The sequence below is a fragment of the Haematobia irritans genome, chromosome 4 (genome assembly GCF_050003625.1).
Source record: "Haematobia irritans isolate KBUSLIRL chromosome 4, ASM5000362v1, whole genome shotgun sequence".
NCBI lineage: Eukaryota > Metazoa > Arthropoda > Insecta > Diptera > Muscidae > Haematobia > Haematobia irritans.
In genome coordinates, this window is record NC_134400.1 from 213,376,417 (window position 1) to 213,395,190 (window position 18,774).

Consider the following 18,774-nt stretch of genomic DNA (forward strand, 5'->3'; position numbering starts at 1 on the left):
TAAAATTTTGACAAAATTTTCTGTAGTAATAAAATTTTGACAAAATTTTCTATAGAAATAATGATTAATATTTGTTCTTTTTTCTCTAATCCCGAAATATAAAAGGCAACTTTCATATATATTTGCTTCCCTGTATTGATTCGCATCATATTGAATTGCATTGCTGAGTTAATTCAGTGATGAAAATGAAATTACAATCTCCCACTGTGCGTGAGTAGAGTGGTCGCATGCAGTTATATGTCACACAATAGTAAAATGGTGTATGGTCAAAAAGAAAAAAATTGGCTAGTAGTGGGGGTTCCATGAATCATCATAATGATGTGAGGAAATTGTCTACCTCAACACATTTCATATTGACGCTTTACACTTCGACAATTAAAACTAAAATTGGAATTCCAATTTGAAAACTGTATCGGCATATACATACACACTCATCTACATGGCAATTAAACAGTAAATGTCAGTAGGTGATACTTAATAATAATACAATTGTTTAATAATTTAATATTTTTTACTTCCATATTTACAAAACCAAAAACCACAAAAAAAGACAAAAACGGAAAAAGAAACTTAACAAAAGCTTAATCGTTTTAAACTAAATCAAAATTTGTTTTGTTGTTATCTTCCAAAGAGGCTTTAACTATGCCAAGTTGTTCTGTAGGTTCTCCATTGAGATTTCATTGTCTTCAAGACTGTATTTGGTGCTAGTGTCCACTTCAAAATTCGACTCAATTGGATTCTTCGATGTCATCTGATGTGTGTGTATAGGCTATGGAGGGGAGGCATGGATACTTGTGTGATCGATCTGAAGGCCTCATCTGGCATGTTTTTTTTTGCTTTTCTTCTCAAATCTTCCTCTTGCCTACCTATGATGGTGATGGTGGGACATCAATGAAACTTAAATTGCTGTATAAATAGTTCATGGAGTTCTTTATGTCTCAGTAGTTTCTATTACATACTTCACTTAGTCAGAAAGTCTATCGCATATTCATCGCAATCAATTGGATATTTGGATAAGGATCATCAACAAATTCTAGAAAATGGTAAGAACTTTTCAAAAGCTTAAATATTTTTGGATACATCTGCCATCTGTGGTTATACTCTAGAGGATGTAATTTTAAGTGCTTGTGAAAATGTAAATGATTATGGAGGAGTTACATCCCAATTTTGTGCAAACTCCCATAAAGTTTTTCGCCGGTGGTTTAATACTGGTGATATTTCTGAGTGTTTTCAGGCTTCTAAAAGTGGTCAGATTGAGTTATAATATGGAAACTCACCACTTGCGTTATACTAAAAAGTTACCTCCTAATCTAACCATCACCATTTGCTGCATTCTTTAACTCTGTATTGGTAGGGAAAATATGTAGGGACAATATGTTAGAAAAGGTAATGTTGCGGAGTCACCGTGGTACAATGGTTAGCATGTCGCATTTCATACACAGGGTCGTGGGTTCAAACCCAGTTTCGACCAAACACCAAAAAGTTTTTCAGCGGTGTATTATCCCCTCTCAGTAATGCTGGTGACATTTCTAAGTGTGTTAAAGCTTCTTTAAGTGGTTTCACTGCAATGTGCAACGCCGTTCGGACTCGGCTATAAAAAGGAGGTCCCTTGACATTGACAGCCTGTTTCTGTATGTCGGACGAGCTCTATCGATCGACCGAAATGCATAAAAACAGCTGATTTTTGGTTATAAATGCCGCTGTTTGTTTCCATCGATAGGGCTCGATCGACAGAAACAGAAACAGGCTGTGATTTTAATATAGAATCGGGTAGCACTCTGTGATGAGAGAGATCATTTTCATTTTTTATACCCTCCATCATAGGATGGGGGTATATCAACTTTGTCATTCCGTTTGTAACACATCGAAATATTGCTCTAAGACTCCATAAAGTATATATATTCTGGGTCGTGGTGAAATTCTGAGTCGATCTAAGCATGTCCGTCCGTCCGTCCGTCCGTCTGTTGAAATCACGATAACTTTCGAACGAAACAAGCTATCGACTTGAAACTTGGCACAAGTAGTTGTTATTGATGTAGGTCGGATGGTATTGAAAATGGGCCATATCGGTCCACTTTTACGTATAGCCCCCATATAAAGGGACCCTCAGATTTGGCTTGTGGAGCCTCTAACAGAAGCATATTTCATCCGATCCGGCTGAAATTTGGTATATGGCGTTGGTATATGGTCTCTAACAACCATGCAAAAATTGGTCCACATCGGTCCATAATTATATATAGCCCCCATATAAACCGATACCCAGATTTGGCTTGCGGAGCCTCTAAGAGATGCAAATTTCATCCGATAAGGCTGAAATTTGGCACATGGTGTTGGTATATGGTCTCTAACAACCATGCAAAAATTGGTCCACATCGGTCCATAGTTATATATAGACCCCACATAAACCGATCCCCAGATTTGGCTTGCGGAGCCTCAAAGAGAAGCAAATTTCATCCGATCCGGCTGAAATTTGGTACATGATGTTGGTATATAGTCTATAACAACCATACAAAAATTGGTCCACATCGGTCCATAGTTATATATAGACCCCACATAAACCGATCTCCAGATTTGGCTTGCGAAGCCGCAAAGAGAAGCAAATTGCATCCGATCCGGCTGAAATTTGGTACATGGTATTGGTATATGGTCTCTAAAAACCGTGTAAAAATTGGTCCACATCGGCCCATAATTATATATAGCGCCCATATAAACCGATGCCCAGATTTGTGTTGCGGAGCCTCAAAGAGAAGCAAATTTCATCCGATCCGCCTGAAATTTGGTACTTGATATTGGTATATAGTCTCTAACAACCATGCAAAAATTGGTCCACATCGGTTCATAATTATATATAGCCCCCATATAAACCGATCCCCAGATTTGGCTTGCGAAGTCTCCAAGAGAAGCAAATTTCATCCAATCCGGTTGTAATTTGGAACATGGTGTTAGTATATGATCTGTAACAACCGTGCCAGAATTGGTCCATATCGGTCCATAATTATATATAGCCCCCATATAAAACATTATCCAGATTTGACCTCCGGAGCCTCTTGGAAGAGCAAAATTCATCCGATCCGGTTCAAATTAGGAACGTGGTGTTAGTATATTGTCGCTAACAACCATACCAAAATTGGTCCAATCACACAAAAATTGGTCCATATCGGTTTATAATCATAGTTGCCACTAGAGGCAAAAATAATCTACCAAAATTTTATTTCTATAGAAACTTTTGTCAAAATTTTATTTCTATAGAAAATTTTGTTCAAATTTTATTCGGTTCATAATCATGGTTTCCACTCGAGCCAAAAATAATCTACCAAGATTTTATTTCTATGGAAAATTTTGTCAAAAGTTTATTTCTATAGAAAATTTTGTTAAAATTTTATTTCTTTAGAAATTTTTGTCAAAACTTTCTTTCTATAGAAAATTTTGTCACGTATGGACTTACATACAATTTAAAAGATGGTGTTAGGAGGTTTTAAGATACCTTGCCATCGGCAAGCGTTACCGCAACTTAAGTAATTCGATTGTGGATGGCAGTGTTTAGAAGAAGTTTCTACGCAATCCATGATGGAGGGTACATAAGCTTCGGCCTGGCCGAACTTACGGCCGTATATACTTGTTTTTTTTTTTTATTTTATTCTTCAAAGACAAAAATGTCGGAAATAACATCAAATTTTAGAATTTGTTTAGATTTCTTCGATTTGGCACGAATTACGGCTTTCAAAACCATCATACGCTGCCCAAAAGCGACTATTGTAGCTTAGTACATTCCCCGCGAAGCGCCATTATGAGGTCATTGACACATTGGTAGTTTTAAGTGACAACCTTGATCTCCCAAGAATGCTCCAGGCGCAAAACTCCAACACATTGAGATCCAGAGATTCTGATGATTATTGTGTGGTAGATGAAGCGAGGAACCTCTTTTTTAAGCCACTTTTGGTGAACGTATGCTGAGTCCTATTGTCCATGGTCTGCGGCCCCACTGTATATCGAAACGAAGAAAATTTTACCAAAATTTTATGGTAATTTTTTATTTCAATCAAAATTTTGTCAAAATTTTATTTCTATAGAAAATTTTGTAAAATTTTTATTTCTATAGAAAATATTGTCAAAATTGTATTTCTATAGAAAATTTTCTTAATTTTTTTTTTCTATGGAAAATTTTCTCAAAACTTTATTTCTATAGGGAATTTCGCAAAATTTTATTTCTATAAAAAATTTTGTCAAAATTTTATTTTCATAGAAAATTTGGTCAAAATTTTATTTTCATAGAAAATTTGTGAAAAATATTTTGCAAAATCTACCAAAACATCAGGAATTATACCAATATACCAAACAGTAAAAAATCTACCTTTTTTGGTAGAATTCTACCAACTGTGGCCACCGTACCTGGATACATTGTTTTTGATATTTAAGCCTACATCCAGGTCGGGGAAGCTAGCTGCCTCTACTGTATGAATCCAGAGTGAAGTAGGTGTTAGGTGTCTTGGGTTCGCAGGACTCGAGAAGAGATGCCTCGTGATGTGTGGTGAATATCCACATATCCGACATTTTTCTTGATTTGCTGGCTTCAGAATTGAGAGATAACTGTTCAGGTACCTAGTGATGCCAGATCGTAGATAAGACCTTGTGTCTACACCTAGGTCGAGGCAGCTAGCTGCCTCTTCCGGATGAATCCGGAATGAAGTAGGTGTCAGACATGTTGGGCTCGCAGTACACGCCGAAAGATGCCTCGTGATGTAATGCGAACGTCCGTAATTTGGGCAAACATCTTGAAGCGCTGGCTTCAGAATTGAGGGGCAACTTTTCAGGTCGCTGCAGATGTAAGATCGTAGCAGAGATAACAACGATATGACCTCTCTAGGCAGCCATCTCTCATCGTTGTTGACAGGTGGTGGTCGTCCACCCAGTACTATGCTGCACTGCTAGGGAGATATGGAGGTCGCATGGTTCCCTCACCGGGAGCATTTTGGACTCATGCTGCAGATGCTGTTCTGATGTCTTAGAGTGACATCCAGGGACAATACGCAGCACAGTATTCTGCACCGCTTGACGATTTCTCCTCCAAACGGGGGCCGCATAATCGATAAGGGGATGGCAAATCGACTCATAGATCTTTTGAACCGTCCCTTTATCTTCCCCTTTGCGATACCTCCCATCAGAATCTTGTTTCTACTTTCAAAGTTTTTCAGCAACCATTTCCCTATGCTTTGCAAAGTGAAACAGGCTACCACACGTCACACCAAGAAATTTGGTGTTCATTCATGTGCGAATGCTCTAGCCGCGAGTGTGGATATGAAGCTCTTGGTATGATGACGTTATGAAAATGGGTGCCGTCGATTTCAGGGCAGAAATTTTCAGATACCTGCTTAAAAAGGAAAACCTAAGTGCAGGGGCTAGCCATTAATCCTCACCTCAAGCTTGATGTAACTGTAGAGCAATCGTCCGCATAGGTTATCAAATGAACATCTGGTGGTGGAAGTGAATCTCCTGTCATGTGGAAGTTAAACTGGAAGGGGGACAGTTCACCGCCTCTAAACTACACATAGGACTGCCTGCCAGGGCAGTAAAATTGCTTCAAAATTGTGACGCAAGAAAAAGGATTTGTGCCGATACGTGTCTCCAAGGTACGCCTGTTTATTTGTTGGTATCCGAACTTTGGTATTTTCAAATTTGGTATTTTCAAATATCTTTCGATAACTGGAGTATGCTCCTGTCCGATTGCCATAGGGGGATTGTGTGGTATCAGTGCATATCCAGGTCGAGAAAGCGAGCTGCCTCTACTGAATGAATCCTAAATGAAGTAGGTGTCAAGTGTGGTTGGTTCACAGGACACGCGAAGAGATGATTCGTGGTGTGAGGTGAATGTCCACGCTTCCGAAATTTATCTTGAAGTGCTGAGTTCAGGAGTGAGAGGCAAATATTCAGGTACCTGCATAACAACCTGATAACAACGATCTGGCTTCTTTGGTAGCCATGTGCAGATGGTACTATGCTGCACTACTAGGAAGATATTTCTTTCTGAATATCTACCATATGCGGGGCAATTAATACCGCCCTTATTCCCTCATCATGGTTCTCGCCGATCAGATTACTAATTTATTGTAATTCCCTTCTGAAATCGAACTGGATAACGAGAGCCTTCCTGGAAATGAGCAGCCCCACTGCACTACAGCATGTGGGTGAGGTGGTTGAAAAATAATACACCGTCTGGTGTTTCCACCATTGGGTCTCGCTTACGCTTGGAAGATGAGTGCTACCAACCAATGCATTTAGGACCATAGCAAACATTCCCGTCACTCCCAAGAACCTTGAGGTTCTTGCACTTGGAAATGCTTTGGCTACGAATGTGGATATCGAGTTCCAGATACACCTCTTTGGTCCACGACATGCAAATGCTGTCGATTTCGAGGCAGAAAGTTTCAGGTTCATGCCGGCAAAAAAAGCCCCTTAGGGCACAGAGGAAGTCATTAATTCCCACCTCAAGTTCCCTGATATATCTATGGAACCATAGTCTGCATAGGTCATCAGATGGACACTTTAATAAAGGTTTCGATTTAACCGAAAAAAAATTAAAGAACACACCAAGGATAAGAGCGGATAAGAGAAATTGGAGCACAGAATAAGCTGAATTAGGATTTCGTTATATGTCCGTCTATATGAGATGGAAAATTATCGACTAATCTTTCCAATCCAAACCATGCATATCCTCTCGATAGGGATGTTTCATAGAAGTATCAAATTATATAAAGTCTAACTCCGTTCAGGGGGCACCGTGGTGCAATGGTTAGCACGCCTGCCTTACATACAAAGGATCATGGGATTCAATCATAATTTCGACCCAACATCAAAGAGCGTCGATATTTCTGCGCATTTCAAAGCTCCTTATAGCCTTTTGGAACGTGGTTCGGAATAGGTCTTTTGACATTCAGCTAAACACAGAATTGGACAGCACTCATTGAAAAGATCGCAAGTTCAGCCTATGTGGCATCACAAAGGACTGTACAGTCTAAGTGAGCCTAAAATAACGGGCTAACATCCAAGATTCCCAATCTCACAACACAACAACTGATTTGCAATTGTTTATGTTTCACCCTCTCTCTCTTTTAGAAAATACTTTTGGTATCAATGGCAATTATTGCTGTTGCCACAGCTGATGTATCCCATTTAGGCAATCGCTATTTGCCACCCAATCACCATAGCCACAATCATCATCATCATAATCATGATCAACACCTGGAATACAATCATGCACAACAACACAATCAAAGGCCTTCCAATGAGCGAGTCGAGACTATTATCGAAAAGCATGAAGTTATTGAATTGCCAACACAAATTGAAATCGTCAAAGATGGACAACCAATCTATGGCATTCAATCAATGTCGACTCGCATTGAACCTTCCGCCGAGATGCCAGTGGTACGCTCTCGTTATTTGCCACCTTCGCAAGAAATTGAAAATCTTCAACCACCCACAACTCAAGAGCCACGTAATGAATCGATTCCCTTCGAAATGCCCATGAGACATTATTTGCCTCCCGTACACCGCGAAGCGGAAATGGCAACAACCACTGACCTACCCTCGACTACTACTGAAATGCCAAGCACTACCACAGAATTGCCAGCTCCAGAGACAACCACCAACATGGAGATGAAAGAGCAAACAACGGAACAAATGACAACCATGCCCACTACCACCACCGAACAGGAAACATTTGAAAGTACCACATTATCGACCCCCGAACCTACTACAATGCCTCGTAGTCATTATTTGCCACCTGACATGACTGTTCCTGCATATCACTACCTTCCACCGGCCTCCAACAATGCCATGCCCGAAAAGGAATATCTGGCTCCAGTAATCATGCCCCATAATCAATATTTACCACCTCCTATGCCAGAAGGACATTATCTACCACCCATGGATGTAATGTTGCCACCTCCCTCACCCATGGCACAACCAACCTATCAGCAATACCAAGAGCAATTGTTGCGTGAACAACAAATGCAACAGATGTATCGTGAGGAACAGATGAATGATATGATGAATGCTATTTCCCAAATGGAACAGCAAAATATGATTGCTTTGGAAGCCAGCAGCAGCAGCAACAGTAACAACGAAGAACATCCCCAAATGCAACCTGTTGCTCCTGTAGAGCCAGCTCATGTATTAAGAAGTGATGGTTATCATTACAAGAGAGCCAATGATGATTTAAGACGTTTTCGTTATCGTCATTGAATGGATATTGCCATGGAATGAGGAGAGAAGAGGCCATTGTTGTTATATGCATATTTTGTTGTAATTTCTTGCTCTAGATTAAAAAAAAAAACTAAGTATTAAACATTTTTTAGTAACAAATTTGGAGTTTTTTTAATTTCGAGGTACGTGGATTGATTTTTTTGGACGGGAATGGGCAACCCTAGTGTTGCAATCTACCAACTGACGTAGTCGTAAAGCTTGACATTCGAGCGCTATTTCTGTCGTTTTCAGCAATTTAAAATATTTGTCTCACCCAAAGAATGGAATTAAATCGACGCGGATTAACAGTACATCGATGAACTTACTACCTGTTCATGAAACCCAAAATCGTCCCGAGACGAATCGTTCGTGTAGAGTGAAACTAAACCACGAAACCGAATACCTTGAAAATTGCCATGAACTCATGATTTATGATTTTCTATCGAACAACGAAATAATTGTAATTCACGAGATATGAACGAGTGATTTTTTCCACGAACAGGCAGTTAATTTCACGTTTTGGCGATGAAGCTTCGTCAAGGACAATTGTTTATCAATTGTATGGCGAATCCAACCGAGGTGGAGTGAATTACTCCAAGACGAATTTCGTGAAGATCGTCCAAAATCAGTTGTTGTTCCGGAAACCATATGGGTAGATTTGGCTGGAAAAGCAAAAAGGTGACACGTGTCATGTAGCCTTTGGCTGCAGATGGGACACACGTCAGCTACGCTGCTATCTATTACTGTTAGGGTAAGAATTAAGGCGACTGCACTTGTCTGATCGTAGTTGGGCCAAAATGCCGGGAGGTCTCTTTCCTCCGGAGCTATGGGCGACGGTCGAGCTCCAAGAACAGGATTAACCTTAGAGCTTCTCACCCCTTCAGCTACAGTATTCTTAAAACCCTGTTACTGTGATAACAATCCAGGACATATAGCTATGACAAAATGTAATTGTGTTCTCCCACAGGGATAATCTTGGTCTCCACATAAAGGTAATCCATGGGTGTACTGCGGAGACATCCAGTCGCTGTTCTAAGGGTACACACAAACAAAAAATACTTTCCTTCGGAACGAAATTTTGGACAAACGAAATTCCCCTTTCTAATAAAGTATTCTCTTTGAGAATTTTATGACAAACGATTCAACGATTGTCTCTAAAGTTTTTTTATTTGTTTGTAAAGAAAGTTTCCTAGCGTCAAAAGAAATCTTCGCATGTCTACAATTTCGTTCCTCGAAATGGAATACTCTTCTTTAAGTGTAGCGTTCTGACATTTTATTCCACTGAGTGTCGCTTGTCGGAGGTGTCCACACAGGTTCTGCATAGTTTAGCACTGACCGGCCAATTGTCTTAAATGTAGTCAACAAGGTTTCTTTGTTCGCACCGCAAGTGCTGGCGGCAAGTGCAGTGGCATGGGCAGACGACTGTCGAATGTAACACCGAGAATGTTGGACTAGTCGGAATTATCTCACCGTCGACTCTAATATCCCTGTAGGAAGTCTGGGGATATGTGTCTCCATGTCAACACTTTTGTCAACTATTATGGTGACATTGTCGATAATTTGTCTACAGCTTGCCTACAAATATTTCTCTGGCTTTAATGTGTAGAGAAATGTATGCCAAATGAGCGTTAATGCTTTTTCTTCGTTTTCATTGTTTCGCTTTGTTATGGGGACATTTTCAACAATTTGTCTACAGGCTTTGATGTGTAGAGAAATTTATGACAAATGAGAGTCAATGCGTCTTCTTCCTTTTCATTATAAGTGAATTAAAAAACGAATAAAATGAATATAAGTGAATTAAAAAATGAATAAAAGAAATTACAAAAGACTTGTGAAAAAGCAATTAAAATTGTACAAGGATAGAGCAAATGCTGAAGAGGAGTTAATTTCTAGAGAGAAAAACTTTTGAAGATTTTGAGTTAGCTGATTTGCCCACTCCAACTCTAAATTTTGGGGAAAAACTGAAGCAGTGGTACATCGAAACATCGCCTTCCAGAAAGTGTTTGGAGAAGCTGCTCAGTATATTGCAGGAGGAAGGCCTGGACGTTCCGCCTTGAAGAAATAGTGCCCATGAAAAAGACTGAATTTTTCTTTAATTTAATTAAATATACATAATAAATATGATTTTAATTTCTAATTTTACGCCTTTTTTTGGTAAAAAAGTGTTGACAAAATGGTGACAATGGACTGATTCAGTGGTTTCAATGTCTCCATATAGTTCCAAAAGTACCACCTAGTCAGTAGTTCTTGTGTCAGTAGTTCATTCTCAATGACAAGTACATGTTAAATGTCAATAAAATTTTACATTTTCTGGGGTATATTTGGTCAGTAGTACTGGCGACACAGTCAATAGTAAGTCAGTACTGTTTCACTATTGACATTTCCTACAGGGATGCTTGCGTACTGCACACTTCTACCATCCATGGAGTGAATAGTTTGGGCTCGTCATGTGACCTATCGTGAGGTTGAGGCAATCTTAGACAATATTGGGATCAGCATATATTCAATATTGCATGAACATTTGAACATTTGCTCGAGTTGGATTCCACACAATTTTTAATCGCTTGAGTCGATTCGTGCAAATATACGATATAATATTAACCAAACATTTTGATCTAAAAAATTTTTATTTAGATTTAGTAAAACCATTTCCACTCAGCATCACAAAAACAAACAAAAAACATGTTCTCGTACTCTCTTCCACATTATCCAGCAGGGTTTCCACTTTACGATCTCGTACTATTTACTCTGTACCGAAACTCTTTCAGACTGACTTCCGTCCAATGAGGCATTATCCGACCAAGTCTCAACCTTATGTAATGTAAATTGAACATTGTAATAGGGAACATTCAAAGTGACCACCATGCAATAGAGAAGAATTTGTAAAAATTTCGTACGCAAGACATATGCGGCTCCTTGACCCTTAGGAAACAGAGGATGATCCCGGCTCTGACAATCGAACATGAAATAACCACCATCATGACCCGGTACATAACCGAATGCCAAACACTTTTTAGAGCACTGTAATATGCCGTAACGATTATTGCTGAAGAAATACATAAGAGCTTGTGCCAAATTCATACGATTAAATTTGGGACGGCAATACAATGTCCCATAACAGACTGCTTCCAAATGAATGCCGAATTGAATATTATCCAGGAAACATTGCACTTGCAAATCTTCTGCAGTCATTTCATAATCGGCTACCTGAATGTCCTTCACACTCTCATGGTGATACGTATCCCCATTGATTACGATGGAATCAAGAAGTTGAGAACTCCAATCAACCAAACGATATAGTCGAATAGCACATAGAGCCATAATGCAACAAGCCAAATATTGTTTACCACGACCACTCTCGGCAAACACTGAAGCCTGGGGATGTACATTGCCCCATAAAGACCATAGACGGTTTTCTATTTCCACGTCGAATTTCTTGAATTTCGATACGGACAAACCTCTATAGTGTCCAGCTGTATTTTTTCTATTCAAGCGACTCCATACGGGTAGACAATGTTCCAACCATGCAATGCTCTCGTTGTGAGCACATATGCCTGCTTCTTCTTCGCCTGGGACATTGCATGTTCCTTCACCTCCAGTCAGCAACTGAAGTACATTGGCCGAAAGTGGGGATTTCTTATACGAGATGATATCCACAACCTGGAAAGATAAAAAGGTGTGCGATAAAAACGATGGCAATGAAAAGAACATCTCCTGACAAACTTAAACAAGACTTTATCTGGAAGTCATGTACACATAAAGTTATTACCCATTAACGTTTAAGGGTGAACATCTCTCATATCCATGGGATAAACCCAATAGAGTTTTATTTTATGTCCGAAAATCTTTACGGTGGCAGTGGTCATGAATCAACCGAAGCTTGGCAAGTAGTAAAGCGAGTGGCACCGACCACAGCCAAAATTCCGATAGCAGTACCCGATTCATCTTAACGCGATTCGTTCGCATTCTACCTTTGTATTTAACCACCACTTCCCGCGGTTCGTCCGCTTACGTGGTACGTTCGCTTACGCAGTTCGGCTAGTCACGCGGTTCGTCCGCTTATGCGATTCGTTAGCTTACGCAATTCGGCTGCTTACGTGGTTCGTCCGCTTACGCGATTCGTTCGCTTACCCAGTACGGCTGCTTACGCGTTTCGTCCGCTTACGCGATTCGTTTGCTTATGCAGTTCGGCTGATTACGCGGTTCGTCCGCTTACGCGATTCGTCGAATCACTCAAGTGCTAGTATAGTCGAACTTTCTCCCGTCTCTCTTCTCTTTACAGAAACCTACACGACACTATCACGAGCACCAGTCGACAGGGCCGACACCATCGTCATCCATTCACGAGCACTGTCTGTCCGACATCCCCGTTCCCGAACACCAATTGGCCCGACACCATCAACATCGCACCGTTTCATAATCGTCACCAGTCAGCATCACACCGTCTCATCATCGTCGGCTTCGCGTCGTTCCAACATCGTTACAAGCCAGCTCATCATCGTCACCCGTCGACATCGCACCAGTCCTCACCACCGTCTAGCCCACAGCCCACCTCCATCAAAGTTGTTCACTGACCTTGACTGTACGACGTACCCAACTAAAACCGGTTACCTCTGGCATATCCCATTCTTACAATGTCTTAACTGAAATTCCAAACAACAGTGGTACCCCTCGTGGGCCCTGTGTACGTTTAACTCTCTGGCTATATTAGGATTCTGTCTTTGAGATCGTACGATTCTCATCAGATATCAGATATGGTATGTCAAAATTGTCCTCTAATGGACTTCATACATTTGTCCACTTCAAGCCAAAGAAAACATAAGACATTCGTGATCGGAAGCCATGTTGCCATCCTCATAATTCAATGGATTTTGGGCTTCAGCAGGCTCTATAAAAGTTTTCCCGTCGTATTTAACATATATACATATCCATTGGTTCGCGCTTATATTACTGGTGCAATATCATCAGCTTATCTCAACAAAAAAGAACCTTCTCTGTGGTGGTTCGCGCTTGTATTACTGGTGCTATATCATCAGCTTATCTCAACAAAAAAGATTATTCTGGCATCGCAATTCTTAGGATCACGTCGTAGCTAATATTCCACAGATCGAGGCTGATTGATACCTGGACAGAGTCTGATGTGATATCTTTTCGGCTAGTTTCGGAATTATATATCAATACTCGTATCTTTTAGATAAAAACTTATGTGAATAGCTTTTAATACGTCCGCCATCTGAGACATTAAAAATCAAATCGCGTCTAGGGTTGCGAATAATACGACAGGTTTGCTGCGATGGTTGTCGTTGTAACATCTCTGAGGTGTAGTCCAAAATTTGCGTATTCATATTAAATTGATGAGTTCAGAAGTGACGGGTTACTGTTCAGGTCCTGGAGATGTCAGATCGTAGCTGAGATAGCATCGATCTTGTCCCTCTAGGCAGTTTTACATTTAAACTTCTACATCCAGGTGCTATGAGGAGAATGTCCTCACTTCCGGCATTCATTTTGTATTGCTGGGTTCAGAAGTGACAGGTAGTTACCAGGATATGCCAGATCGTGGCTGATATAGCACCGACATTTCAATCGTCTACATCCAGGTCGTGGAAGCGAACTGTCTCTACTATGTCAGAGGTGTCAGGAGAGCGGGGTTCACAGGACTCGCGAACTTATGCCACGTGATGAGAAGTATATATCCACACTTCCAGCATTCATCTTGTATTGCTGGGTTCAGAAGTGAGTGGAAACTGTTCAAGACCTGGATATGTCAGGTTGTGGCCGAGATAGCTCTGATCTGTGCTCTCTCGCTCATCACCGCTGACAGGTGGTGGTCTTCCATCCAGTAAAGGAGACCACCACCAGCCTATAAAGACGCCCTTATACCCTCACCACAGGCATCGCAGATCACGTGATTAATTGATTGCAAATATTTTCTGAAGTCGAACCGAATGGCCTTGGCTCGTTCACCTGGAGATGGTATGGTTTGGTTGGTTTTCGCCCTGGCAACCACCGTGGCGAAATTGCTAGCATGCCCGCCTTGCATACAAAGGGTCGTGGATAAGCCTATCCAGCAGTTTACCAGCCACGTTAAGCTTGCAAGTGGGCCTGAATGAGGATGGTTCTCATGGTTATCGTTTTCCCAGCTCCTACTCTATCCACGACTCGGTGGAAAGAGAAGGATGGTTCGCATGAGTCTCGCTTCTCCTTCGTAGTTCCTACTCTTTCAACGACTCGGTTAAGTGGTAATTAACATTCGAACAACATAAGCGGCGATATAAAGATTCTCAAATATTCCTTTGGATATTGGATACATATCGGATCATCCGAATCTATTGAACATTGGTTACTTACCAGAAATCTATACTCATCCTTCTCTTTCCAAGTGGGACTGCAACAACGTTGATCTATATAATAAATCATGGATTTGGCATCGGCAAATAGAATCCATGAAGCTGTATTACGCTCTCTGTAACGTTGAATTCCCTTGAAAAGTCTAGCTTTACGTCTCTCAATCTCCTCTTCATCCTGGCTTTCTGGGGGCACATTCTCAAGTGTATGCATGGAAGGATATGGATCAAATAGATGATAGTATTCATCTTTATAAATGGCATATGCACAATTGGCAGTGTGTAGAATAAAATGCTTTCTCATTTTGGGGATCCTATCAATCTGCTGTGCCAAATCACCCAACAAACCTATGGGTTCAAATATCTTTACCCATAAATCAAAAGTATACTCATCTACAGCAACATTTTTCATGATTCTATCGGAGGTTGATTGGAAGTGCTCAATTGTATCGCTTAGAAGCATAGCTGAATTGATGACTTGATCAACGCGTTGGTTAGTCCATTGATTATGAGGCCTTAGGATAGCATAGAGTATGGCCAAAGTACTGGCAAAGTAACAAGTTTTAATTTCATTCAAATGACATTCATCACGACCTTCCAAGGCCTTGGATCCTTGAATCTTATACAAATAATCCTTCTCACGCAGTCTATAGCCATAGAGTAAGGGACGGGGAGCTGGACATGGCTGAGGAGATGATTTCGTCTTAGCACCACTCCTATGTTTAGGTGGTACTAAAGTATTTTGATCGGCCACAACAGTTCCATCGGATTCGTAATCCTCATTTTCAGAAATCTCAGTGATAACAACATCTGATTGCTCGGTTTCCCCTCTTGAAGCAGGCCATCTTGGAGGTTTGGATTTTCTCGATTTTTTCGCTTCTTCAAAATCATTTAAACGTTCAGCTTCCCTTGCTAGTTCATTTTCCAAAAATTCCAATTTGGATTTTTTATTATCCTCAAGCTTACGACGCTCTCTTAAGGCCTCCTCGTATATACGTTGTTCCATATCGATTGGTAATTCTCTGTAGCGTTCTAAATTCCCGGTAGTTACATCATACACCTTCAAGGGTATCACTACAAAGTTGGTGATATCACAACCCTGGGGATTACAACCGAATTCAATGCGTCTTATCAGTGAATCCAACTCGGAGAAGCGTAAAAGGCAGGCAGGACCTCTACGGCAATGCCGATAGCCCACAGGATTTACAGGGAATCCCACAAACATATAGAGAAAATTATAACGTTTGAATATGGCACAACTGAAACGTTGACAAATAATCAGGAAACGATTATACTCCACCAAGAGCTCCAGCAAAGTTTGCCTTAGAGACTTCTGGAGGTCAGACTTTACGATTTTCTGCAAGCTTAAGTTGTATGTACGTTGACCTAACCCTAGCGTGGGAAGATTACTAGACAAGACAGCTCCCAAAGCATATTGATAAAGTTGGAAATCTTCTCCAAAGCCTTCAGCAGAGTTAACAGCATAATCAATAAGTGAACTATTCCAAGTGGACACCTTATAGAGGGATGTTAGGCAAGCTGTTACTAGGGCCGATAGAAGGCCTCTCACCTTAGCCTGATCCTCATCTAGATGAGGTAAAATTTTCGCCCCAAATACAATCCATGAGGCATCGGGAAGACTTTGGAAATTACTGGCTATGGCTAATTCTTGCTCTAGAGTAAGCATAGGAATTTCTTCATCTGGTTCTGTGGCAAAGGCTAGATTAACATTATCTGGATCTTGATCATGTTGGACCAGATATTTCAATTGTTCCAAATATTCTCTATCCGAACGAAGAAGAACTTGCTCAGCACTCTTGTATAATTTTGGCCTAGCTACAATTGGTTCGGGCAATAGGCTAATAATATCTCCCACAATATTGTCCACTACATCGGCTACAATATCCACGGTGCTGAAGAAACTCAAACGTTCATGATCCTGCAAAGATTCTATACTACAAACTTTCTTTAAGGGTTTTCCCTCGATTTTGGTTTTCTTAGATTTAAAGGTTTTTTTAGCTTCAGTCTTGTCTTCGAGTTCATCGGGTTTATCTCCTCCAGCGTTGCCATCTTTTTCATTGTTTTGTGACATATAGGTCTCCGGACTCAGCTTTAAATTGGCATATCTCAATTTACGTTGCTTGCCATCCATAAGGGGTTTAATACAACCCACTTTGATTGCATGTATAAAGACTTTGCCTCCTTGACGTATTGCGAAGGCCTTCTCAAAGAGCACTCTTAGTAATGAATCCAATCGCGTATGTATTTGCAAGAGAGCAACTCCCTTGGATAAATAATCCTCTGGATCTAAAACTTGACCGACTTTACCACGACGAAATGGATCATACAGATACCAGAGTTCTTGATCTTTCCATATGCCCATCACAGAGTTGTCAATTTGCACTAGAGCCCCATCCCATCCATCATGGAACAATGAATTTAAGCCACAACTTAATAGGGAATCATTGAATTTTTTACAACGCTCCGTAAGGGTGCCATTATAGAAGTAGGACTTCCTCTCCATGGAGGCCTTATAGAATCCCAATACATATTTGTCGGGCAAATCATTTATCCCCAAATGTTGATTATCTTTCAGCTTTAATTTTCTTCTCAAACTTTTTGTGTAAGCTGTTCCCAAACGTATCAAATCATCAATGGTAGCTGGTCTCCAAGATTTCGGCATTTCTATGAAAGAATAGAGAATAGCCATTACCGAGATCAACATTGAGGCATTGGGAATAGCTGGAGAGCTGGGTTGTATTAGGCCATTATTACATCCTGGTATTACAGCATAACTCTCATTGACCACTGTCCATAATTTATGGAAATTCTTCGGGGAAGACTTTGCTGATGATCCCCCCAATGCCACCAAAGGCTTTCCGAAATTGATTAAAGATATTTCATACAATTGAAATTCATCATTGATATTCGTTTCACTAATATTCACTATCAAATGAACCAAATGTTCCACACAATTGGTAGAAATATGTGAACATTTGCCATTTAGAAAATCTCTCTGACATTGCTTTCCTCTACCATTTGGATCGAATACATCGAAGATATTGCGACATCTCTTCCAGATTAGCAAATACAAATTTTTCGAGCACAATACGCAGGCATTGTATTTGCCAAAGTACAGCGTCAGGGCCTTATAGATGTTGGGCTCATTTTTCAAAGGTCCTGCAAAATGGATTTTCATAGCAATTTCAGCTTGTCTCTCTACAATTTGTGGTAATATATCGAAATCATTCTGGGAACTCTGATAATTCATTTTGTGACTTTTTGCCATTAGCTTTTCACCCATCTTAAGGATATTGTCCAAAGTTTCGCTTTCCCAAAAATCCGCATTAAGACGAAAACTTTCCACGAAAGCCACATATAAACAGGCAATTTCCTTGGGGCGTTTGAATAATCTGTACAAAAGAAAGAATAATTCATAAAACAAAAATAAAATATGAATTTGTAAAGGGTGATACGGTCAAAATTTGGTCAAGGGAAAACGCGTGTAAATCGGTGAAATCGTTTATTTAAAAAATCAAATTAAATTTCTTTTTCAAGTTCAATTAGTATAAAATTCAGGAAAAATATGCGCGAGCAAAATTTTGATACGCAGCTCTTCTTGCTTGGACGGCATTTTGCAACTGAAGAGTGAATTCCAAAATCAAAATAGGAGCAACATTCTACACACACACACCTTCAAAATGAGGGGTGTTCAGGTTTTTTAAATGCAAAATTGAAAGAAATACGTCAAGTTTATATTGACCACATGTTGACCGTATCACCCTTTACATAAATGTGTACATTTCAATAAATTTATGAACTCTTTCGTAAAATTCTTGAATCGCTACATAATGTATCCGAAAATACTGGTATACATTCGAGGAACAATCGATAATTATTTCTAGAATTGAGGCTTGTTAGAATTCGCGTCGTCTTTGTCCGAGGAGTTGATGATCACGGAGATGTAGGAGGAAAAAATTCGCCATGATAGTGTGAACTTGGTGGTTCCGGTGGGTTCTTATTTTTTGACAATAGTTTGGAGGACTTCAAAGAGTTAATGGAGGGAGCCACCGTAGTGCAATGGTTAGCATGCCCGCCTTGCATACACAAGGTCGTGGGTTCGATTCCTGCTTCGACCGAACACCAAAATTTTTTTCAGCGGTGGATTATCCCACCTCAGTAATGCTGGTGA

At 40.2% G+C, this 18,774-nt stretch overlaps 2 protein-coding genes across 2 annotated transcripts in view; one reads left to right on the top strand and one right to left on the bottom strand.

The window, feature by feature from the left end:
• The first annotated feature begins 497 nt into the window (after positions 1–497).
• On the top strand, positions 498–8,358 carry LOC142234058 (uncharacterized). The gene is made up of 2 exons (XM_075305135.1): positions 498–1,043; positions 7,111–8,358. Exons 1-2 carry the CDS (start codon positions 1,041–1,043, stop codon positions 8,236–8,238), a joined length of 1,131 nt encoding a protein of 376 aa, XP_075161250.1. The 5' UTR covers positions 498–1,040; the 3' UTR covers positions 8,239–8,358.
• Positions 8,359–10,846: 2,488 nt separating this feature from the next.
• Positions 10,847–18,774, bottom strand: part of LOC142234273 (uncharacterized) — a 59,109-nt gene continuing 51,181 nt past the window's right edge. Inside the window, exons 4-5 of the mRNA XM_075305366.1 lie at positions 14,587–17,995; positions 10,847–11,898 (exon numbers count right to left, since the gene is read on the bottom strand). Of these exons, the coding sequence (XP_075161481.1) occupies positions 10,978–11,898; positions 14,587–17,995 (4,330 nt within the window). The 3' untranslated portion in view covers positions 10,847–10,977. The remainder of the gene's footprint in view (positions 11,899–14,586; positions 17,996–18,774) is intronic.